Source organism: Penicillium crustosum, assembly GCF_028827405.1.
Source record: "Penicillium crustosum strain IBT 35664 chromosome Unknown utg000001l_segment0_segment0, whole genome shotgun sequence".
NCBI lineage: Eukaryota > Fungi > Ascomycota > Eurotiomycetes > Eurotiales > Aspergillaceae > Penicillium > Penicillium crustosum.
Window position 1 is genome coordinate 1642470 of NW_026623122.1, and position 23475 is coordinate 1665944.

At 47.6% G+C, this 23475-nt stretch overlaps 10 protein-coding genes across 10 annotated transcripts; 4 read left to right on the forward strand and 6 right to left on the reverse strand.

Moving 5' to 3' along the window:
* Positions 1–47: 47 nt before the first annotated feature.
* N7487_000632 (uncharacterized protein) lies at positions 48–319 on the reverse strand (the record flags this gene model as incomplete). Its single annotated transcript, XM_056868380.1, has 2 exons — positions 48–205; positions 256–319. The coding sequence occupies 2 exons, from the start codon at positions 317–319 to the stop codon at positions 48–50; spliced, it is 222 nt and encodes a 73-aa protein (XP_056733164.1).
* A 1004-nt stretch (positions 320–1323) lies between these two features.
* On the forward strand, positions 1324–2760 carry N7487_000633 (WD40 repeat domain-containing protein). The gene is made up of 6 exons (XM_056868381.1): positions 1324–1394; positions 1464–1577; positions 1633–1672; positions 1730–1825; positions 1886–2514; positions 2580–2760. The coding sequence occupies exons 1-6, from the start codon at positions 1385–1387 to the stop codon at positions 2714–2716; spliced, it is 1026 nt and encodes a 341-aa protein (XP_056733165.1). The 5' UTR covers positions 1324–1384; the 3' UTR covers positions 2717–2760.
* Positions 2761–3321: 561 nt separating this feature from the next.
* On the reverse strand, positions 3322–4853 carry N7487_000634 (putative RNA binding protein; the record flags this gene model as incomplete). Its single annotated transcript, XM_056868382.1, has 7 exons — positions 3322–3966; positions 4039–4105; positions 4177–4228; positions 4283–4317; positions 4377–4408; positions 4666–4755; positions 4815–4853. The coding sequence occupies 7 exons, from the start codon at positions 4851–4853 to the stop codon at positions 3322–3324; spliced, it is 960 nt and encodes a 319-aa protein (XP_056733166.1).
* Positions 4854–5383: 530 nt separating this feature from the next.
* N7487_000635 (alpha-actinin, sarcomeric (f-actin cross linking protein)) lies at positions 5384–7650 on the reverse strand. Its single transcript, XM_056868383.1, has 4 exons — positions 7529–7650; positions 7405–7471; positions 5743–7350; positions 5384–5676 (listed from the first exon to the last, which is right to left on the reverse strand). The coding sequence occupies exons 1-4, from the start codon at positions 7582–7584 to the stop codon at positions 5488–5490; spliced, it is 1920 nt and encodes a 639-aa protein (XP_056733167.1). The 5' UTR covers positions 7585–7650; the 3' UTR covers positions 5384–5487.
* A 2277-nt stretch (positions 7651–9927) lies between these two features.
* N7487_000636 (uncharacterized protein) lies at positions 9928–12827 on the forward strand (the record flags this gene model as incomplete). Its single annotated transcript, XM_056868384.1, has 3 exons — positions 9928–11862; positions 11922–12305; positions 12369–12827. The coding sequence occupies 3 exons, from the start codon at positions 9928–9930 to the stop codon at positions 12825–12827; spliced, it is 2778 nt and encodes a 925-aa protein (XP_056733168.1).
* A 189-nt stretch (positions 12828–13016) lies between these two features.
* N7487_000637 (uncharacterized protein) lies at positions 13017–14532 on the reverse strand (the record flags this gene model as incomplete). The annotated part of the gene is made up of 4 exons (XM_056868385.1): positions 13017–13313; positions 13357–14060; positions 14114–14301; positions 14348–14532. The coding sequence occupies 4 exons, from the start codon at positions 14530–14532 to the stop codon at positions 13017–13019; spliced, it is 1374 nt and encodes a 457-aa protein (XP_056733169.1).
* Positions 14533–14724: 192 nt separating this feature from the next.
* N7487_000638 (uncharacterized protein) lies at positions 14725–15074 on the reverse strand (the record flags this gene model as incomplete). Its single annotated transcript, XM_056868386.1, has 4 exons — positions 14725–14743; positions 14795–14805; positions 14869–14916; positions 14970–15074. 4 exons carry the CDS (start codon positions 15072–15074, stop codon positions 14725–14727), a joined length of 183 nt encoding a protein of 60 aa, XP_056733170.1.
* Positions 15075–15557: 483 nt separating this feature from the next.
* Positions 15558–18208, forward strand: N7487_000639 (uncharacterized protein; the record flags this gene model as incomplete). Its single annotated transcript, XM_056868387.1, has 9 exons — positions 15558–15857; positions 15975–16213; positions 16308–16464; positions 16544–16634; positions 16802–16862; positions 16922–17573; positions 17632–17720; positions 17781–17997; positions 18065–18208. 9 exons carry the CDS (start codon positions 15558–15560, stop codon positions 18206–18208), a joined length of 1950 nt encoding a protein of 649 aa, XP_056733171.1.
* A 1455-nt stretch (positions 18209–19663) lies between these two features.
* N7487_000640 (aldo/keto reductase family protein) lies at positions 19664–20611 on the forward strand (the record flags this gene model as incomplete). Its single annotated transcript, XM_056868388.1, has 2 exons — positions 19664–20179; positions 20276–20611. The coding sequence occupies 2 exons, from the start codon at positions 19664–19666 to the stop codon at positions 20609–20611; spliced, it is 852 nt and encodes a 283-aa protein (XP_056733172.1).
* Positions 20612–20701: 90 nt separating this feature from the next.
* Positions 20702–22557, reverse strand: N7487_000641 (initiator tRNA phosphoribosyl transferase family protein; the record flags this gene model as incomplete). Its single annotated transcript, XM_056868389.1, has 5 exons — positions 20702–20856; positions 20941–21604; positions 21703–21866; positions 22000–22034; positions 22220–22557. 5 exons carry the CDS (start codon positions 22555–22557, stop codon positions 20702–20704), a joined length of 1356 nt encoding a protein of 451 aa, XP_056733173.1.
* Between the last annotated feature and the right edge of the window lie 918 nt (positions 22558–23475).

The window sequence follows — 23475 nt, forward strand, 5'->3', positions numbered from 1 at the left end:
GGGATACGTCTAACCCATACACAAACTTTGTGAGAACACATTTGAATCTATCCCAATCCAAGGCCCTGAGATTCAAAGTTAGCATTATATCCTTGAGGTCGTCTCCTTCCACGTGCAGTATTGCTAGCTGCTTTATTTGGCGACCAATCTTCGCGTGCAGTTTGTTCTGGTACAAGTTCCTGCAAGTAGGGAATCTTGCCCGCCCCTATTGATAATCAGTTTAGTGGTATAGACACCCTCAGTTGGTGTACTTACAAATCCCAGGCACATCATATGCAACTTGTGACGGGTTCACATTCCTCTCCACGTTGGCCAACATGGTTTGGTCAGGCAGAGCCGCATAGGATGAGAGTACGGAGATATCACTGAACCAGAGCGCCCATCTGCAAATCCGTCGGAAAGAAATAGTGACGTTGTCATATATTGGCTTAGTATTAGCCATGATGGATGAAAAAGCAGATGATTGAAAAGTGACAGCAACCATCCAAGGTTAGAACGATATACTTGGTATCGTTATGTGATTGGAGGAATAAGGGAGAGAAAGGTGGGACTAAGGAAAGTGGGACCCGGCTCGAGATGATCACGTGACTGGTTACTTCCCAAGTAGGACTAGTATTGTTCTATACTACAGAACCGCTCTGCATCTAATGATATACTCAGAGACGTAAACCCCTCAATGATCTGAATATGCGGTTGTTTTGAGATGGTATTAGAGAAGTTACATTGGACATCACTACAGTATGTTTCAGCAATATCTTTTCCAACGTCATATATATGTTCATTTTACATACCTTTGAGGTGTCTTTTTAAATGCCTATTTAGATATCTTTAGAAATGTCATGCTACAAAACTATCTTGTTATATCCCATTTTGGATGCCTATGAATATCTGTTTAACTACGGAGTACTCCGTACAAAGCCACGACATAAGAGCCTCACGTGTTCCAATTATACCCGAATTGGACTAGCGTATGCCTTACCTAATCTGCGATCCGCGCCAGGGCTGCCCGTTATTGTTTGAAATTGAAATTCAATATCCCATCTACACACTGAAGGAGTTTCATATTCCCAGAGGCCTTCTCTCCTTTTGAGGTGTCTGTTTGGAAAAATTCCTGTTCAATCCACTTTCTTCGATCCTTTGTTCTCGGCTCTTCCTCGAACCCCACATATCTGTGTGATGACTTGACGACCCTGACGAATCTCTTATGTACCTTCCTTAGACATATTGAACTCTCTCTCGGTCTGGTTCCTGCATTTGGACCTTGATATCAAGTCGTGCGCTCTCGGTTGGGCATATCCATTGCTTTTCGCTGATCTGATTGGCTCTCTAATACCTAACATCAAAACCACTGAAACCTCGGGAACTTCCCTCAACCACCAACAAAATGACTGCCGGTGCGTGATATGTATAGATGGAAATCAAAATTGCTATCTCGATAATATTTACTGATACGCTCTCCACAGATATCCCCAAGGTAGTCCCTCTGACTTGTCACGGACATTCTCGTCCGGTGACACATCTGAGCTTCTCTTCCACTGTCGAAGACGAGCAATATTACTTCATCTCTTCATGCAAAGGTAAGAAAGACCAATGATACTCACAAACCACCACATAGTCACTAACCAACTAAAGATAATAACCCCATGCTCCGCGATGGCATAACGGGAGACTGGTACGGCATATGAAACCCAAGTCCAGAAACCACCCACCCACTAACATCAACCCCCAGGATTGGAACATTCCTCGGCCACAAAGGTGCCGTATGGCAAGCGAGGCTCTCCGCCGACGCCGCCATCTCAGCAACAGCAGCAGCCGATTTCTCAGCGTAAGCAAATCCCTCCACCCATTCTCCACAATGATGTACTAAACTTCACACCCGAAACAGTAAGGTCTGGGACACCTACACAGGCGAATGCCTGCACACACTGCAACACGCGCACATCGTGCGGGCAGTAGCATTCCCAATCCAGGCGAACCCGCAAGTGCTCGCGACAGGCGGCGCAGAGAAGAAGCTACGCATATTCGATCTAACGCGGGGTGGCAGTTCGAGCACGGGCTCAACACCCCCTATCCCGTCCTCAGCCACTCCTTCCACTGAGAATGGAGTGGCGAGCTACGAGATCGGCGCGGGCGTGCACGGCGGCACGATCAAGTCTATCGTCTGGAATCAGGACTACAATGTCATCACGACGGCGGCGGAGGACCGCAAAATCCGCTGGTGGGATCTGCGGTCGCGCCACCCGATCGTTGAGTATGGTGTTGATGGTACCATTGGATCTTGTGAGCTGAATAGTCTGGCGACGAGACCTAATGATGCGGGGATTTTGACTGTCGCTGCGGGAAAGAGTGTTTATCTCTTTGATGGCGTGCAGCCTGGTCGCTTGCTTAAGAAGGCCGATTATGATTACGATGTTGCCAGTGCTGCGGTTAATAGCGAGTCTGGTCGTCTGGTTACGGGCAGTGCGAATGATACCTGGGCAAGAGTCTATGACTTGAACACGGATGAGGAGCTGGGTATGTTTTGCTACGTCTGGTGGTGTGTCTTTTGGCGGTCGAGTCGAGCTAACTTTCTTCTGCAGAGGTTCAAAAGGGTCACCATGGCCCTATCTGGTCCGTCAGCTTCTCCCCTGATGGCAAGCTCTACGGGACTGGTAGCGAGGACGGTACTATCAAGTTGTGGAAAGCATGCCGCGAACCCTACGGGCTGTGGAGATGAACTTGATACTTTCATAATTGTTACGGTGTACAGAAGAAATGACGGAAGAATGTCATATCATCTTCTATTTTCATTTGCCATCCTTGTTCTATTTATAATTGGCGGCTTCCATTGGGTTTATGTTCCATCGATTTGTATCTTGCCATCATCCATTGGTTGCAAGCAGCTTCTCGTTCTTTGTATGCCAACTTTATGGCATGTGCGCATCTGTTTTGACCCCCAACGATAGGAAACCATCAAGAAAGACACCGAACAACACAATAAGAAAAGGAAAAAAAAAAAAAACACTTATCATAGGCAGTTTCCCGGCGTGGATATGCAACGAGAGCAGGGATAAGAGTCTAGCAAGGGAAAAGAAGCATCGAAGCAGTGAAAAGCCGAGTTTGTGATATGGATCCAGTTACAATTTGGTGGTTGAGGTAAAGTACAGAGTTTCAGTCCTCGTGCTGAAAAGCCTCGGAGATAGAAAGAGAGAAGGGAAGAGGGAGAAAGGCCGAGGGGATCTTAATTCATAAAAAAGACCAAAAACAATGCCATGGAGGACCAAGAGATCTGAAATGCGAAAGACAAGCGAGTTTCCCGTAGTTCGAGTGACCCTGAAGTATTTACTCAATCATATCGATATCGTCGTCGGCAACGGGTGCGCTGGGGGCCGGAGCAGTCTGCTGAGGGGTGTCCTGAGCGGGTGCAGCCGCTTCACCGCCGTTGTTTGCACCACCCCAGTAATCTTCCATCTCCTGGTCCAACTCCTCCTGAGTCTTGCGCGGACGGGCATTGGATCGGCGGTTGGATCCATCAGTCTGCTGGGAACGGTTGTCGCGTCCACCACGTCTACCTCCGCCACGGCGGTTGGGAGAGCGCTGATGGGAGCGTTGTCCGGGGACGTAACGGTCGATGTTGTCTGGAGCGGGCTTGGTAACATCGCTGCGGTGAGCACGGCCGCCACGGCGGCGTCGGCCATCGGCGTTGTCCTCGGGGCTCATGCTGCGGTCATCGCGGGGGCGTTCGACGCGGTCCATAAGACTAGATCTAGGGCGATGTGCGGAGTCGAGGGGGTTGCGGTCACGGCGGCCGGGGATGAGAGAAAGACGGATGGGCTGGCCTTTGGCGTTGGCTCCGTCATACTCCTGAATGGAGGTGTGTGCATCCTTCAAGCGGGCGTATGTGATGTAAGCAACTCCCTCGGAGCGTCCAGCGCGGTCATAAGAGACAGTAAGTTCAGAAACAGGTCCAATTCGACCGAAGAGATCCTATTCAGCGAGGAGGCTTGTTAGGGGCGTTCTCCTTGTATAGGGATTGAGGATGGGCTAATTGGAACGTACGTCGAGATCGCTTTCGGTAATATCGTAGTGGAGGTTATCCACGCGAACCTTGGTCAGTGTGCTCGATCTAATAATTTAATCAGCGCCCTGATCACGCAAACTACCAAGTCGAGGCTGGTTTGATGGGAGGTTCCATACCGATCGGAATCAGGTCCATCGCGGCCTCTGCGGCCTCCACGGGACGGGCGGGCTGAAGAACATTGCTGTTAGAGAGATCCTGGCAAAGTTTGAGAAAGCCACATACATCGGTCGTCGTCAAATTTGTCATGAACCCAGTCGCTAGAAACAGAGACCTGTCAGTATGATCCACATCGTAGTAGCCAGAGAGGCATAATCACAGGTTGAGATCGACACGGTCTGAAGTGTATGGCTGTTGTTATCGAAGAGACTTAGCGTTAGCTCCAAGTCAGATGAGATACCGTGCAAAGTTCTTTTCCATATCTTTGCCGTGGCGTGTTCGTTGGCGAGTCGCCAACGATCCAGAGGACTGGCTACGATTGACACGGAGCAAGAAGGGAATTCGCAGAGGGAAAGGAGGGCGGACCTAGGCATTGGATGAGATATCAGTTTCATTGCCATGTGGGATATAAATCTGGAATGGAGCCTTGGCTTGAAATGAAGTTGTACCTTTCTGACGCCATCGCGCTCGTGGCGACGGCCGGAGTTGTTGTGACGACGAGGACCACCACCACCGCCTGAGGGGCGACCAGGGTTCCGCTGCAATTGAGTGAGTCAGTTGTACGTTTTGGTGGTTTCATTGCTCGCTGCAGTCATACCGTGTCTTCAGCGATGATCTCGTCCAAGCTGCGGTCCATCTTGGAGTGTATGGCTGAGGAATGCGATTAGGGAAGAAATAAAGTGTGTAAGAGAAAGAGTATGGTCAACAAATTCAATTATGACCAGTGTTTAAATGGTAAAGATTGAAAGAATCGAGAGGTGTCAAGGAATACAATAAGGTCGCAGGATCATCTCTCATCAGCTCCAATGGATCTGGGGACTGTCACATGACATGCTTTGTGTAAATACGGCAATGATTGGCAGTATCCACATCTACAGATCAGACCCAGAATAGCTTGAAGGCTTTCCTTTGTACTTCGTACAACAACTTGTTACATATTCTTATCTCATATTAAAGTATCTCGGCTATTCTCGATTTTCCAATTCCGACTCCACGTCTACCTAGAGTTTGATAGTTGAAAACGTTCACATGGTATCCTGATCATTACAAACAGAAAAGTATACACCAACACAATACGTATGTTAAAAGAGGAACAACCTCCGAACCCCAGGATGCAAGATGAACCGTAAAAAAAAAGAGGGAGAGATCCGGGTTTCAAAAAAACATGAGAATCCTCCCTGAAAACACCAGAAACACAGCAACACCAAGTCAGTGCAAATCCCCCATAATCACCAGTAATGCTGCGCAAATATCAATCTCCATGATACCTTTTATTCCTCACTCCCATTATGTTTGTTTACTTCTCGCATTTTCTCCATGAAGCTAATGTAGTCATATTTGGCCAACTCCCGGTCCTCGAGTAGATCGGGGCCCTCATGTGTAGGCATCGTTTTAACCAGGTGCTCAATAACATCGTCTGGAATAAGCGAGTGTCGGAGGTCCAGTTCTGTGACATAGGGCTGCAAAAGAAGTTAGTGACGGTAGCCTGAGAGCACTTTTAGATATTAGAGAAACGTTTCACATACCTTGCCATCGGCAACCTCCTTGAAACTCTGGAAGACCTGTTCAGCTGTATTTTGATCCTCTGTCACGCTGACCATAAACCGAATAAACTGTTCGAAGCTGACTCCAGCATTCTGTGACAGTCGGTTGGCCCCACAGACCTCCACGTAGACCTGGTGCATCTCATCCTCGTCGTAGACCAGTCCCAGACTGGCCAGCGCTGCGGAGAACTCGAGCTCATGGAGCGTGTTAGAAGAGTCGCGATCGAAATGGCGGAATACCGACTCAAACTCTTCCAATTGAATAGGGGTCAAATTGGTCATGTTACGGGCAACCATCTGGTTGTCAAGGAATGCCAGCTTCTTTGAAATGCTGGATTTGACGAGGCTCAGCTCATATGCAAGCTCGTCCAGGGTGTATGTGGTGAAGTCGTTTTCTTCAATATTGGCCTCCGCGCACTGTTGGTCCAATTCTGCGATAGTGTCGAGAAAGGCGTCAAGGGGTGGTAGGTTGCCATTTAACTTTTGAACATGATCAAGCTGGTCCTCAACGTCACCATCCAATCCGGAGATCGCCAATGACAAGGTCTTTAGGGTCAGTGCAAAGTCATTTGCCTTGTCAGCAAAGGAGCGGCGAAGCTTGTTCTTGATGTCACGGATTGTTTCGTTTATAAGTTGGCTGCGTTCATGTTCCTCCCGGGTAAGGATCTCCCACTCCTTGTCGCAGTTTTCTGGACTCAGTTCTTGCGGTGGGTCGTAAGGGCGCAGTCGATATGTACCCAGCTTGGTTTTGATATTGCCCAGCAAAGCAGCTAGGTCAGATTTCTCGGCCACCCATTGGCGTTTCTCGTTCCGCTTGTAGAGCGAGAACTGATATGATTGTTCTTTGGCGTCTTTGTATGTTCCCTCGAACGACGAGGCCTTCCAGTGATCGCGCTGGCCACGGATCAGTCGCAACAATTCCTTTACTCGGCGCTCATACGAGTTCTGCATATCCCATGCGCCATGCATGTTGTTGACAAATTTCTCCACTCGTCGCCCAGCATTCTCGACTCTCTCCAATTGGGAGAAAGCATGGAACCAGTAGGCGATGTAGGTCATGAGGGAGCGTTCATCGGGTCTGGGTACGTCGCATACATCATCCACGTCAAGCAGGTCCGGGATGCCGATTTCGTTGGATGCGATCTCGAAGGCCAGCTTCATATTTCCACGGTGGTCACTTTTATCTAACGAGTCGTAATCGATCAAGTCTGGTCGGTGGATATCGAGGAGCGCGCAGAAGGCCAGGCCATTGTTCCAGCTGGATGAGAAGTCTCGAACCTCTACATCGTCGTAGCATGCCGTCTTTCGTTGACACCAGAGTAGCAATCCTTCCTTTGCAGTCATGCCCTCCTCGTTGATGTCGCTGATCGTAAACCGCAGAATCAGGGTCCAGATCAAACCGAGAATGATCTTTTGATTGCCGTCGACAATGTCCTCTGCGCCAATATTTGTCATCTGAATCCTCCTCCCCTTGATGAAATCAAGACTTTTGTTTACATTTTCGAAGCGCTGTACGCGCAGTTTGGGTTTCGAGGCATATCGACCGAGGGACTCTCCTCCAAGGATTTCGAGGAGGTGAATAAGAATGACCTAGTATGCGATCAGCAATTCGAAATTAGTGAGCGGGGTAGAGGTGGGACATACGCCGTCGGAGAGGTCAGTGACCAAGTCCTCGATGGACAAGCCCCGTGCCTTCAGCTTGTCATTCAGCCTAACATTACGCGTCAGCTGAAGATCATATGGAGAGAAAACGGAATAGGGGATTTACCATTTGGTGAAGGTCTTTTGCTGCACATTAATCCACTGCTTCTCAACCGTCAACATCTTCGATTCACGGCGGAGACATTCAGGGCCGATTGGCAATGATAGTGTCGGGAGGTGACAGCAAACAGGGTTTAGGGTTGAGAAGAAAAGAACTAGGATGATCAGAGAGGCTCAAAGACTTGGTTTCCGACTCGGACTGGAGATCAGACAATGGGGCACAAAGGGGGAAATAATGTCGAGGGGGTGGGGGGGTGTTTGTCCCGCAGGTCGGAGTTGAAGATCACCCGAGCAACCGTGTTTCTTGATTCTTCTTCCTTTTGAAGTCGAAAGAAAAGAAATCACTTTATCGGCATAAACTTGAAAGATAAAGGATGACAAGAATAGTTGAAACTGGAAGTTTAGGAAATTTATTAAGTGACAATTTGCAGCTGCATCCCTTGTGGACCCACTTCTAAGTATAGATCGGTATTGTTTACACCCCCTTTGTCTTTTAACTGGGAGATTTATATGAGGTGATGGATACTATGAGGACTGCTTAGCTGTTCTGGATAGGTGGAAAATCGAAGCTAGTATGTCCCCCTTTTCTGTTAGATGTTGCATATGTTGGAGGTCGATTTCCAAATGCCTATTCTGGCACCGTTGGGCACTATATGCATGCCCAGCCCTGGAAACCTGGAATGAGTGCCTCCAAATCATTGATTCGTAGTCTCCAGGGCTGGTTCTAAGTTTTTGACGGCTTATATCAAAGCTGCAATTCAAACCAACGTATCTGATATTGCCTTATGGATGTACGTGTCGAGTAGCAGGCTTAAAACTACGTATGAAATAACTTCCAAGTATTATAATTGAGTCACTCTAAATACAGTCCTCATATGAAATAGGAAACACAACAAAAACCGCATATTCCGTTATGCGACTCTATCTGTTATCCCCACATGTGACTAGCAGACTCCTGGCCTTCTTCCCTCGCGCATGGCTCATGATGGTCATGCTTCGGCGATTCTTTTGCCACGGTAACGGTGTCGAAGATTGAGTTTGATGATGGGAAAAGCTCATCGATTTTTTTCTGTGAGCGTTAAGCTATCTCGGGAAAAAAGAAATATATCGTTAGCACATACCAAGTTAGTACCATAGCACACTAGGAAAAAGATGTATCCCCAACTAATACCACCGATGTTACTTCAGCGACAATGAAGTTGAATAGCCAAGATACAGCAGTAGATAGTTTAGTTGTTGGTGCTCGAAACTAAATCACTGCGACCTCTTGAGCAGAAGAATGGAATCCTAGGGAATTCAAGGACATTGACGAACAGATATAAATACATAAAGAGAGCAACTACCATAATCCTAGTACAGTTTTTGGTTTAGGATGGACCAGTAGAGACCCGGCAGACAGGCACAGTCGAGACATACATATATGTACGGACATCATAGTCGCACGGATCAGCATGAGGTTCTGTGGAGGATCCCGGTGATCAAATAGGCCGAATTGAACCTTGGAAGGGGGGGCGAGGGGGGGTTATACCCACAGGTGGGGACGTCGCTCCTTCCCGAAGGATGGCAAGAAGGTTGGCAGGATAATGGGAAGAGACAAGAGACGAGCCTACCTGGGCATATCCATGGATGTGTATATGAATCATAATGCCACATAGGCCTTTCCAAAACTGGGTTTTAAGTTATGTTCCCAAAAAGAATGGATAATTCTTAGATGCTCCGGGGAACGAGTGGGTTGACACAGTGACGCAAACATCTAGAATCACAAATCATATTATGCATGTCAACGAAGGTGGCTTGCATATTACAGTGGATTATGATATGGACCATATGGTCCACGAGCCTCCTATTCGAACATGGTAAATATTTCTGAACAAAGCCCCGGTGGCGTAAAACCCGGGTTTCCGGGCTCCCACGGGGATCTTCTAGCCTACATATGTATACGTGTATCTTTTGCAATTTCGGGAGATACTACTCCGTACAGTAATCAGCAATTACAGGCAATAATTTCATGGTTTTCAGGCTGGGAAAAAAAAATTGGGTCAACTCTTTGACCTCTAGCATTGACTATCAATACATGAAACAGCATATTTCAGGGGTAAAACGGCGTGGCCTACGTAGTACATATGTATATTGGGCTAACAATATTTGCTTTTTAGTCTTATCTGCGGTGCTTTTCAGCTGAACAAGCCGAGGTCAGCCGCAAGATTATGCAGGGTATAGGAAACATTCCAAGGTTACCTCCAAATTAGACCATATTGATAATCCCAGGCTACTACTCCGTAATCTCTACTCCGTACCTTCAAGGTAACTAGTTTTAGATTTCATCCTACAATTTTTCTATGGTTGATGGATGTCTAACATCAAAACAGCCCCATTCGCCCAGTGAACCAGAATATGAACTCGAGCATGGCATCCACTCAATACAATGAACTACGGGATGAGATATATGTGAAAATCATGGAAAGGATGGAAAAAAACCATGAGGGAGGCCGATTTGTTCCTTATGGCACCGCGGAAGAAGTGCTACAGCCAGAAGTTTTGCGACACTTTTTTCGTAGTCTTCAATTGGGCGATATACCAAGTACCGGTTATGATGATCTTGACTTTGATTTTGACGAAAACAACTTGATCCGCAAACTAGGAGAACGGAAGCTTCACAATTTCCTCGCTACTCTCATTTTCGCATCCCGCAGCATCGAGGCTACTCGAGCGTTCACCACCAAGCTGTTAGCCGAAAGGGCCTGGCCACCAGAGATTTGCTCTCTGCCGGCGGAACGTGAGACACTCACGGAGATTTTTGGCGAACAAGTCACCCCGGATGAATTCCTAACACAACAAGCATGCTTTTGCCCTATCGTGATTTGCAAAAAAACAGAAGTTCGGATTCAGAGCCCAGACCGACAGTGTTTACCCTACCTAGAGCAGAAGTTTCGGGGGGATGGAGCACAAGGCGCTGTATACCAAGTGAAGATCGCAAAGGGGCATTTTTTCGACCCGGCCCTTGGAGGAAGAAATGAACAGCCAACGGAAATGGCGCGCAAAGATTATCAACCAACCAAGCACATGGAAAAAGATACTTTGAAGCAAATCCTTGCCTGCGATCGAACCTGTCCGAATATCGTGGATATTTACGGTAGCCTCGTCATTGGGTCGACAAATAGTTACAGCATCTTTATGCCTCTCGCCGAGTGCGATCTGAGCGCCTACATGAGGGAAGACCATCGAGCCAGGCCCAATACCACTATGGAGAAGACACAGATAATCAATTCAGCTCGAGGACTCGCACGTGGGCTGGAATTTCTCCACAGTGGCATGAGGACTGCCGAAGGGGACATGATGGTTTGTTACCATATGGACATCAAGCCAAAGAACATTTTGGTGTTTTTCGAAAATGTTGGGGACAGGCAGGAAACCGTTTGGAAGATTAGTGACTTCGGCATGTCTAGCCTCAAATTGAGATCTCATGGACAGGAGAAGGAGAAAGACTTTGGCGGGTGGTTTGCCAGGTCCCAACAGCCTAGGGATGCACCAACCTCGGCGGCCTACAACAGACGCGGAGACGGCACTTATCTTGGGCCCGAGACCCTTTCGAAACATAGAACAATGAGAGAAAAGAGCGATATCTGGTCTTTAGGATGTGTCCTCAGTGTTGTTTTCACGTACTTAGAGGAGGGCAGCTCTGGCGTGGTAGAATATGCAATGAGAAGAGCAAGTCATCGCAGCGCTGACGGCTATGATCGCTTCTTTGTCACCAATCCACTGTTCGGTCGACCAAAAATCAATCCGGCGGTCGCACTATGGCATGACCAACTGATAAAGAAAGCGAGACAGAGAAGCCCCAAGGAAGGAGAAGCGGTGAAATCGATGCTCGATTATCTAGTGCATGAGGTTCTTCAGCCAGAACAATCGAAGAGATGCAACGCTCAGCAATTAGAGGATAAATTGCTTCACACATTTCGGAAGTACGGGAGGTTAGGAAATGAGGCGAATCCGCGTTTGTCAGAGGAAGAGCCCGGCCTGGCCAGGGTACTACAGAGAATGCACATCGATTCTTTAATGCGTGAGAGGCAAGATCCCGCCACTGACAGACGCGTTGAGTATTGGGATCTGAGTACCTCTGAGCCCTTCAAAGGCTGCGAGATCTCCCCAGATGGAACTGTTATTGCGTTTTGGACTGACATCAAAATTTCGCTTTACACTTCGCAATCTCTGGAACAAGAGGGGGTTGATGGTATACACCCAGCCGCAGAATATCCGATCCCGACACTAGGGTGTCGCTGGAAGAGCATCAGCCTGACGACAAGAAATTTGATAGCTTCTACCTCGGGGGGCACTGTCCAAGTAAGAATATTTATTCTCACTTACCTTTGCTTTTATTCCTGTCTAATGAGTTTCAATAGTGTTATATCTTCAAACTAGGGTCGAATATGGATGTCAATCTCAGACCTTCGGTTCGAGTCTCTCTGCCAACACTGCCTGAGATTAAAAAGGTGGCTCTCGCGCCTGGAAGTCAGAGAGTGGCATGCATTGTCAGTAACGAAGAAGAAGACCAGAATTCAGGGTCCTTATATTCTGGCTACCTCAATTCTCCGCATGAGTGGAAGCCAAGGTATAAACTTGATTGGCCAGCAGCAGACATTGTTCAGTTATCATTTGCAACAGATGACGACCTGTATATGGTTTTCCGACCACAGCGAAGTGGTCCGAATCACAAGCACGAAATTCCCGTCATTCATCTGTCCTTTCGATCTAACCAGCTATGCCAGCTCATTATCGAGCCACAAGTAAGTCTTCGGTTCCAATTTCCAACCTGAAAATTTTCTATATATCTAATCTCTCCCATACAGGGCCTTGACACTAGCAGCACTGTTGGTCTTTTTACCACTTTCACACCATTTATCCAAAAGCCCCATGCCTGTGTACTTATCACCCGAGAAAAACAGTTGCACATCCGAAGTCTCGGACAAGGGGATACGAGTGCTGCAAAAGTCGACATCAAGAATTACCGGGTACTTAAGTTGATGATGGGTGAAAATGACGAGAAAATATTCGCGGTAGGGAGGCGCGCGGCCCATAACACGATGCTTTTATTGGAGATTGCCATACCGACACCCGAGGATAAGAGGATTTCTGTGACGGAACTTGCTGAACTCCCAGGCCTGAGATACAGCGATGAGTTTGCTGAGAGAGTTGTCCACAGTGAAGAAGATAGTGTTGTTATTCTTGCCGCTTTGGGGGGTGCGGATCAGTGTCGTATATACAAAATCACTGTGTCCAAGTCAATATCGAGTTCAGCGGTGGCATAGACTTTTCTTGTTCATAATTCTATCCTTTTTTGGTATCTTCTTACTACTCCCACACGCAATGTACATTTTCTCCGTCTCTCCCTATGCATATATCTCGAGCTCAGGTTTAGAACCGGGGTTGCTGGCCCATATGCATAAAAGTTCTATATACCTTCCAATCCAAGGACTTCGATTATCAAAGCTTGTTTCTCAAGCTGAACAATCCTGCAACTCCATACTGACATTGGAGCCACCTGTAAAGCGCCTTCTCACTCCTTCGATAGTCCAAGTTGGGCTACTTCGTATTTTCGGTGCAAGCCCGCGGAACGGTGCACCATCACGGCTCAATAACCAGTAGTATAAAAGGAACGTGACTGCCGTCAGGGCAATAGATGATACAAAGAATATCCATATCATAGGCGTACCAACAATACGATTGTTGGCTTGGTCCATATCGAAGAAATTCATACCAAATATAGTCTGTTGTGAGAGAATGTCAGTCGAGGTCTGGCAGTTGTGATATGTTGAAAATCAGAAGAGGGATACTGACAGCCAAGAATGATGACGGAAGGTATACCAACGTCAAAGTGGTGATAAATACTGCTGACTTGTTCAGCTTTAACATGTTCGAGTTTTGCTCCTTTGCCAGGGCCTGATCCCGAAACAACAAAGTGTCGGCCAGTAGCTTTGAGACAATCTGTGCCCGCTCTTGCAAATGCGAAGCATTACGAGAACTTGCAACGCACTCTCGACGCTGATTTTTGTAAAAGTGAACCCCAGCGTGATTTGTTGAGGTCACTGACCCGGAGCTAATAAGGGTACAAATGTCATCGAGGAGGTCTATCGCTGATGCTAAGATGGTTGAAACTTCGAGAAATTGGGTCTGCAGGCTAGTCAATGTCCTGAGGCTATCGTAGCCCAGACCCAACTCCCCGCCAATTAGGTTGGCGCTCGCATTGCGTGCAAGGGGTAGAAATCGGTGTTCTTGTACGGCGATATATTTCCTCCATGTAGGGAAGTATGTGGCGAACAAGAGCCGGTGTAGCCAAAAAGGATCGGATTCCACTTCAAGACAAAGATTGCGTAGCAAGTTCTCAGCGTCTAAATGCACTTTAGATTGTGACGTGGGATTGAACAGTACGAAAAGACTTTGGGATGTAGCTTTGTCGTATCGATGGTAGATTCCAGTCTGACGAATAACCCATGTATTCCCTTGTGGCTTGTACTCGGGGTATCTTAGAGTGTAAGATATTTCTGTTTCTTCACTTTAGTAGATGATCGATGTCAACCGAGTTAAAGGCATATACCAATCACGGAGCCAGAGCAGGATTCTGTAAATGGAAGGCAAAATACGACCTCGAAGTCATCGGTGCGCCGATAAAAGCAGGATGGCACTCCCCAGAATGATGGACCGATCCCGTGCCCCGCAACAATGAGTTCAAGCATCGGTTTAGTGATCTGCAATTGTCGACGGGAAGTGCGTTGACATATTGACCTATCAATTATTAGCAGAGGAAAGGGGTGTTATTGATTTGACATACACAAGGCGACATTTGTAAGTATTGTTCTGGTTGTTTTTCAGAAAAGTTGCTGTATCCTCTACCGTGCGAAGGTCTGATCGTTGATATGAGGCTCTTGTGGGGAATGATGTCGTATCCTGTCCGACCTCAAAGACCTGTACGGGTTCAACCGGGTTGTCTAGGCAATAATTATCAAACGAAGTCATTATGTGTAACTTTCAGAGAGAATGACAAGAGTGGGGTTGGTGAAATTTAGGATTTTGAGCATTATATCAGATCTAGGGGGTGGATTTATTGAACCGCTACTCCGCTGGACCCTTATGTCCACTTTGCGTGATATGCCTTCCACTGCGCCCCTACTCAGTGGCCTCTGGCCCTGCCACACCACAAGCCTTAGGCTAATCGTCCTGAACCGAACTACTTCCATGTCAGCTTTCTTATTCGACATCGAAACCGAACATCTCTTACTCAAGCTCAGCCTTGTCAGAGAACAGGTGTCAGCGACGGACTTCATTCGGGGTGGGCAATAGATCACAACTTACAGGATCCACTATTCTAGGGGCAGTGAAGATCCATTGGTCTTCTAGAAGCTAGAACGTGCGAGTCAGCCTTGCGCCCGATGTACGAGTTTCAGGCGAATTACCATAATACCAAAGTCTGTTTGTCCAGGAAACAATTGCTCAAGCAAATCCTGAAGTCTGTCTCTCCGCAAGTAGCGGCAACTCGTGGTTTGAAGATTTCCAGGCATGATTTTTCGAACTGATTGCAATCTTTTACTTTGCGAGTTGCGTTTCCTCCAGACCAAACACGGGGGACATGATAAACCCTAAGCTGCGGCTGAAACCCTGGTGATTGCACTGCCATGTCACAAAGCCGATCTTTGCCTTGCTTATCCGTTGCAATTTTGTGCGGGCTATCAGGTATCGCTGATTCGAGAGTTGTCTTGAGATAATGCGGCACTATTCCACATGGGGGTATCATCTCCGCTTTGTGATATGACCGGGATTTCATGCATCAGCACTACCCGGGTTCAACCTGCGATCTTGAAGGCAACTACAGGTAAGGGGGAGAAGCTTTCGATATCCACAATTTGTTCATGGGGCTTAACTCCATTGTGCTTAAAATGCGGCTCAATATTATATACTTTATCGAAGAACTTGCCCTTGCCCTTGCTTTGAACATTCCAACGTGTGGTAATCCTAGCTAGGATATATATACGCTTTGTTGCATCATGTCGCAGCCGGCAGAGCCACAGTTGATAGAGCTGGCAGAATGGGCACGGCCCTGGCTCTCTGGTATTTTGCCCACCCGAATGGTAGAACAAATCCCAGCTGGAAGTCCACAGCCACAATCTCAGGATTCCTCTCTTTGCCCGCCAAATGATTCTCTGAGCTTAATAAGCTCACCATCGTTGGCTTCCACGAACCCAGATGACACCATGCGTATCACCAAGCTCCCAGATATACACCTTGTTGTCACGCTTGGCAGGGAACGGACCGTCAGTAGGGCACTGAGAGGCGTTCATCTATTTGTATGTGAAGATCTCCGAAATTCCGAACTTGAGAGGGGACATTCCTGCATCATCGACTGCAATAGGCAACATCGGTCATATTTGGTACCTCGAAATGGGGAAGGCTAACAGAAATAGATGATCACAGTCAACGCAACTCTCGGTACAGGCCTCTACTGGCGTGGGGGTCAGATTCTTGAACTTGGTGGACCGTTGGCGGTGGTTCTATCTTTTCTCTTCATCGGAGTGTTAACATGGGGTGTCATGCAATGTATCACTGAAATGCTCTGCATTTGGCCAATACCTGGTGCATTGTCAGTATATGTTAGCCAGTTTGTCGACGAAGAACTAGGGATCGCGGTCGGTATTACATATTGGTAAACTGCCCTCTCCCCCTCCTAAAGACACCAAATTTCACCCAAAGGACCGGTGAAATCTAGGATTCATGAGAGACGCTGACAACTACAAAAGGTTTGTGTATTCGATGTCTTTCTCCACACTGGTGGCAACCTCCGCTGCGGAGTTCAGCTTTTGGGATTACTTTAATGATAGTCCGGTTATACAAGGCTGCATTATATATTTTGGGATCCCACTGATGCTCGTTATCTTCAACGCCATAAGAATTGAGGTAATCTTTACCCGTCATTGTTCACCAATGAAAATGGTTGCGAGTTGTTCCAAGAACATGTCAGCTAACGAGTGTTCAGATCTATGGTTGGTTGGAAGTGGCAACAGGCAGTATCAAGATACTATTTCTTGGTGTTATCATCGTGACACTAATTGCAATCAACCTTGGAGGTTAGTAAAGTGCTTCACGAACATCCTTCATTGGATGTGTGTGCTTTTTTGAGAATAGGTGCTAACAGTGAGCAGCTGGTCCAGATAATAGCCCCTTGCGCACCAAGTGTAAGCAATGATTACCATCTCATATATTGCTTACCATATTGAAGTACTAATATCATCAGATTGGGCTTTTCCTACCGAATTTGATACACGGGCGGCCAATAACTGGGGCACTGCTTTACTGTGAGTCGTAACATGCGTCCAAGGGTTCACTCATCTCAAATTACTAATTGACATATCAGCATGAGCATTTCGATAGCAACCTTTGCCTACACCGGAGTTGAAGTTGTTGCTGCCTCCGCCCTGGAGGCAAAATGGCCACAGCCCACAGACGAAACGTCGAAAATCCGGTCTAACGACGCCTATATCGGGAAATCATTCAAGTTTTCCGCTAGATTTATTCCTTTACTTGCGATGGTCGCCTATACCACCAGTGGGTTGGTCGCAACATTTGATATAGAGCGGACTAGTTGCGATCTCCCTCGGCTCAGTTGGCTTTCATTAGATCCTAGCTGTGCTGGACCTTCGAACAGTGCTGCATTCGTTGCCATTGCCAAAATTTCCAATATTCCGCACATGGCAGACGTGTTCAATGCATTCCTCGTGTTCACGTGCCTCTCTTGTGCTGCTACCAATCTATATGTCGCCTCTCGAACCTTGTTTGGTTTAACAAGTCGTCTGGATGTAGGAAAAGGCCAAAGGTGGTATCTGTATGTGTTGGCGTGGTTTGGCAAAACGGATAGACGACAGGTTCCCCTGCGAGCTATGATATTCTCCGCGGTTGCGTTCTGGTGGGTGCCATTTCTGCAACTGATCCGCGCAAATAACAAAACCCAATCCTCTGAAAAAACAACTGAGTCAACCTTGAAGGGAAGCCGAGCCTCCGTGGATATGGTAAGGACATAGCTTAATTCCCCCTCGCTTCGAATTCAGAGCTAATAAAAGCGAATAGTTTGTGGAGGTATTGAGCCAAATGGCATACTCTGCGGTTTTAATCGTCTGGGCGTGCGAGTGTCTGGCGTTTATTCGCTACTACCATTGGTTCGTCTGGCGATTCGGCTGTTGAATATTCGCAATATTAACGAGAATTCTTTCCCCTAGTATTTCTCAACATCGTCATTACCTCGAACGCGACAAGGTCCCCCACGTCCAGCGCTGGAGCGAGGAGAATCATGATGAGTATCCATACCGCAGTCATAGACAGCCATTTACAGCATATCTATCCTTGTTGGGCTGTATCTTTGTCTCATTAGTCGCAAACGGGGCTGCATTGTGGAATGGGTTCCATCTTTTACCATTCCTCGCATCGTACCTGACGGTAAGAGAGTATTGTGCATCGTGATAAAATTCAGTTTATATGGACTAACTGCAATTTATTGAACCAGGTCATTGTTTTCGTGGGTCTATGGGTATTATTGAAGATTATGCGGGGTGCGAAGTGGTCCTTGGTTGATCTCTCACATCCTGGCCAAGTCATCAAGATATTCAAGCATCTGAATGATATCCGCCTGGGTGTGACCCAGTCCTAACCTTGGAATTTGGAATGTCATGTCTTATGCGATCATTGATATCTCCAGGACTGCTTTGAAATTCAGCCTCGGTGACAGGTAAATGCAAGTGTGAATATGAATCTTGTATAAATAGCCATTGTATGAAATATATAGTCATCACAGCTTCGCCTTCCATCTCTCCTTCCCATCACCCATGAACGGCCAAACAACATCTCTAAGCGAGTCACCCAATAGGTTGAGAGACTTGATAGGAGTGTTGTGGGTGTGGTACTTTTATGTAGATATCAGAAAACCCCCCAGATGTGGGGTGGCTGGTGGGGTTTAGGCTTAACCATGGAACTCGTTCATGGAATGCCTAAAGGTTATTTACCTCCCGATGTTTCTTCCCTCTTTAGTTAAGAGTCCGACAGCTAACTACAACGATTTTTCTCTATCATGCCTTTGGGAAGTCCCAAACGAATCAAGCCAAAAGGTTAGAAAGCTACAAACATGTTGTGTGGACTATCGTGTCATTTTTCCTCGGATTTTACACCGGATCAAGTGCAATACGGCTGTCTTTTAGTCGTTTCAAAAGGGTTAGAGTATCTATGTCAAAGCTAGGTGACAATTCGGTATTTCAACCCCCCCTAGGTACATAGATTGATCTTGTGTTTAAGAAAACCAACTTTTTTTTTCGTGAGGCAACGGTTCGCAACCATTCCTAAATTATTTTTTTAGAACATTGAATTGAATGGCCCTGAGACCTTCACCTTTATTCTATTTATGTCGCTTTTGATGCCATGAAACCATTCACTACCACTGCCAAGGCCATTCTCATTACTTTTACCCTCTGTCTGGCGATAAGAGCTGACGAACAGCTTCCTTTCAATTCCTCTCAGGGTGTTCTATGGAACCTTTGTAAAAAAAAGAGTTATCGTCACTATAGAGGTTTTGTGTAGGCTTCTCATGGCAAGTCATGGGGAGCTACATAAGTGCATGTGTCTACTATGGTTGAGCAAAAATCATAACCACTGTTGATCTGACCTTTTCAAACACCTTAGACAAAGTACATTAGTAAATTCGGAGCCATCCCCGCACTGTTCTTCGATGGCGCAATATGTAGCATTATAAAACCAAATGTAAGCCCAATCAAATGGCATCACGCAATTCTTTGGTGGCCAAGGTACAATGCAGGAACAAGTTTTTACAATGAGAAACTTTTGTAAACAGGTACGAGATTAGAGATTCTTAAACAAGAAGAAAAGTAGACGAAAATTCAATTTGACTTGATTATTTGCGCGTTGAGACTATTATTGTTGCCCTGGAGAAAGAGTGATGCCGCAAAGCCGCGGTGGTGTTTGGAGTTTAGTCATCCGAAATGACCTCATTTTCGCAAAGCGGGGCTAGGAGATTATTCTTTTGAAAGCACTTAGAACTCCAACTCGACTTTTTTTTTCCTTTTAGCAAACAACAATACCTCTCAATCACTCCAAGATGTCCGCCTCGTTCAAGATCACCGACCTTCTCCCCCTCCCAAATTCGAGTGTTCGCATCCCGCGCCTCGGCTTCGGCGTCTACCGCTCCCCCACCAACCAGTGCGTGCAGTCCTGCCTGAAGGCATTGGACGCAGGCTACCGACACATCGACACAGCACAATTCTATGCCAACGAGGCGGAAGTTGGTGAGGCACTGCGCACCACTAGCGTTCCCAGGGATCAGATCTTCGTCACGACTAAGATCCTTAGCCCCGCAGCCTCGCTCGAGGCTACCTACGATAAATTGCTGGCTTCTGTGCACAAGATCGGCGGCGCAGATGGATATGTCGACTTGTTCTTGATTCACTCCTCCAGCTCGGGCTCTGCTGGGCGGAAGCTTTTGTGGCAGGCGCTTGAGAAACTGTACGCGGAGGGCAAGACGAGGAGTATCGGTGTGAGCAACTTCGGTGTGGGACACATCGAGGAGATGCGCTCATATGCGCAAGTGTTCCCGCCTCATGTTAATCAAATCGAGGTTGGTACTTTTGCTTCTATTACTACTCTTATATCTACATAGGTAGCTATGTAACTATTTGGTTTGATCGTGATCACTGACATTCTATCTTTGCAGCTCCACCCGTGGTGCCAGCAGCGCGTCATCGACGAATACTGCCAGAAGAACGGCATTATCGTCGAGGCATATTCCCCCATCGTGCGAAACTATAAAGCCAACGACCCAACTCTAGTGGAAGTCGCAAAGAAATACGGCAAGTCCACTCAGCAAGTCTTGATCCGCTATGCGCTGCAGAAGGGCTGGGTGCCTCTTCCCAAGACCGACAACCCCGAACGAATCGTGGCCAACACAGATGTTTTCAGCTTCGACATCAGTGTGGAGGATATGGCTGTGCTGGATTCCTTAGACCAGGGCAGTGCCGGCGCTATCGTGGAGGCTGTGGACAACGAATGAGCGATCTCTGGAGCATGTTCTTAATGACCCAGGCGATTCGAACCCAATCAGGCCCGACCCGGCGATGCAATGTAGTCACATTGCTCGAGGTCAATAATCCGGCGGCTGCATCAGGAAAGCATTGACAGATTGAAGCGTGGCGCGAGACGGGTTCACGTCATGTTTCGACGACACGAGCCAGGCTAGACGCTGTCGAATGAACTGCTTGCTGATCGCACGTTTGCTAAGGGAGGCATCGAAGCCGCCTGTGAAAAACAATTAGTTATTTTTCCCTTTTTCACATAGCGTTGAATCCATCACCCAGACCACCTGGAGAATTGCATACATACCCTCGTCGTTATAAAACAGACAAACTATCGCAAGCAGCGTCCCTGCCGAAAGATCCTTCCCATTCTCACAAGTAACCAGCACCGATAGCGACGAATCCGCCCCAAGACGAGCGCCAATAAACTCACGCACCTTCTCCAGACATTTTCGTAGATCCCGACTTCCCAGTTTCCCAGAATCACAGCCCAAATTGAGCCGCTTCGCATTTCCCTCCACATCTGCAGCACTCCCATTGCAGTCAATGACAAGATCATACCGACCTCCAGCATCGACCCCCACTCCCGAGCCAATGTACAAATTGCGCGTGGGGGAAATGAGTGTTGCGTCCTGGGCCACATCCAGCAGCTTGTGTTCAGCCACCAGCCGATCAATAAGCTCCGGCAATTCGTCTTCAGGTGTACTCTTCAAAATAGCCTGATTGGCCCAGAAGACTGGCGGCGTCAGTCCATGCGCCCACGCCTCGCTATCATCGCCCGCGCCTTGAATGTATCCGCCCTCGGACATTTCGGCGCCATGCACGCGCCTGGAAGCGGAGCATAGTACGAGTAGATTGTAGTCACCGCTTGTCTGCAGACCTTCCGGGTGAAAATACGTCCTATTGGCCCAAGCAATCTGGATGGGTTTGCCGAGTTGCTCGCGCAAATTGTCCAGGTCGAGTTTCAGGCTCTGGGGGAGGTATCAAGTATCAGCTACTGTTGCCCAGATAAGGAAGGGGGTTTGGTGCATTGGTTTGCCCGAGTCATGTTAATGTCACACATGCGTACCTTTAGGGAATGCACGAACCCTTCAATTCGATTCTCGATTTGCGCTTCTTCCGATGCGCCCAGATAATCGGGTGGGAGGCGGACTGGGTGGTATTCAGTTGCGGATGGGAACAGTGCTCTGTTTAGAACGGCGCTCCAGATTGGGACGGTTTTTGATAATGCGTCTGGCATCACTAGCGGCGGGTTAATAGAGGGCTCGAGGCTTGGCTGTAGCCATAATATGCATAGTGACCATCTGGGTAAGGGAGGCGGGATAATTCTCTAATTGGGAATAGTGTAGGTAGAGGTGGCACATACGTTTTCCTCGGCGAGTTGAGTCCACAATTACACAGCTGCAGCATCGAAGAAAACATAGTCAGCTTCCTTGCGTTCTTTCTGTGGGCTCTTAAGAGGATCATGCAGTGATGGAGTTGTTGCCATGGTTTATACTTGGGTCAATAAACGCCAACCAAAAGCACTCCAACACAGATATAAATCCATAAGCAATAGAAGACAGTGAAAAGGAAGTTAGACTAACCCCCCATGATCCCTGGCTAGCGGGAGCAACTGCAAGTTCAACCTGCGAAAGCTAAAATCCCACTGACCGGTGTGGCCATCGGTGCTTTTGAAATAAGCACTGCCGGCCTTGGCCGTGGGCGGGATATACCAGCTTCCGCAGCGCTCATTAGCAACCAGAGGTAGGCCATAGTGGTCAGCGACCTCTTGCGCAAAGGTGGCATCGGTCTCAATAGACTGGAGCCGATTGGCGACAGACAGCGCCGATCGACGTAGAGACGAAAGCGTCTGGGAGATTGACAGCTGCGCTGACGGGAAATGAAGGGACTCCAGGGTCGGGAGAGTATCGGAAGACCCCATGTTCGCCCTCTTTTGGCTAGAGCTGTTAGTGCCAAGTATATTTCGAATTCAAATTGGTATCAGGTCGTACTCCGGGGTTGTACTAGAAGCCGCTTCGGGGTTGCGGCAGTGCAAAGTGGCGATTTGGCCCGAGATCCGCTGAGTCGTGCTGGTTAGATTGCTTTTTATTTGACGAGATGTTATGTTGCGGTTTTTATTTTTGGTCTTCGGGTCGAATGTGAAGGAAGGCCGTTGTGGAATTGGCAATTTTGGGATTTGGGTCTGGCCAATCATGGTGATTGTATCGAAGAGGTGGACCCGGGTTCGTACGATGTATACAGTCGTGCTACATGGTTCCTGGTTCTTCCTGGTTGTGTAAATCTGTCTACGGAAATGAGATGAAATGATTGCTGGATAAAATTAATAGAGAATCTATCACGCTAGCTTCCGGACTGTCGCGCTCCGAGAATGATTGTAGGTTGGGCACAACTCCCCTTAACACCAGATAATGATAGACTAACCCCTTGACCATGGCGATAATAGAATGAGGTATAAAGCAGTCAAATCGCTCATCGCTCACCGGAACTGGAATAGTACTACTATATGTACTCTATACCGAGGTAATGTTAACGTCGGGTTCCTCTCTTAGTCCCCGCCAAGCACGCTCTGAACGTCCAAGTGCATACTCCGTACTCGATATTGTCTGACCGCGCCGGTTATATGAGATGACACGGGAAGATGGACCAACGAGCGGAACATCGGGCCTACATGCTTGTGTATGATGTATGGTTCTCAATCATTCCGTCCCCCGGGTTTCTTTGCGAATTGGAGTTCGGTCTCCCCTCGGAGGATAGTGGGGAGACAGTGAGAGAAGACGGAGACATGACCGTGCATGAGCTTGGACCTAGTAGGCTGATGTATACCTAGGTAATCGTATCT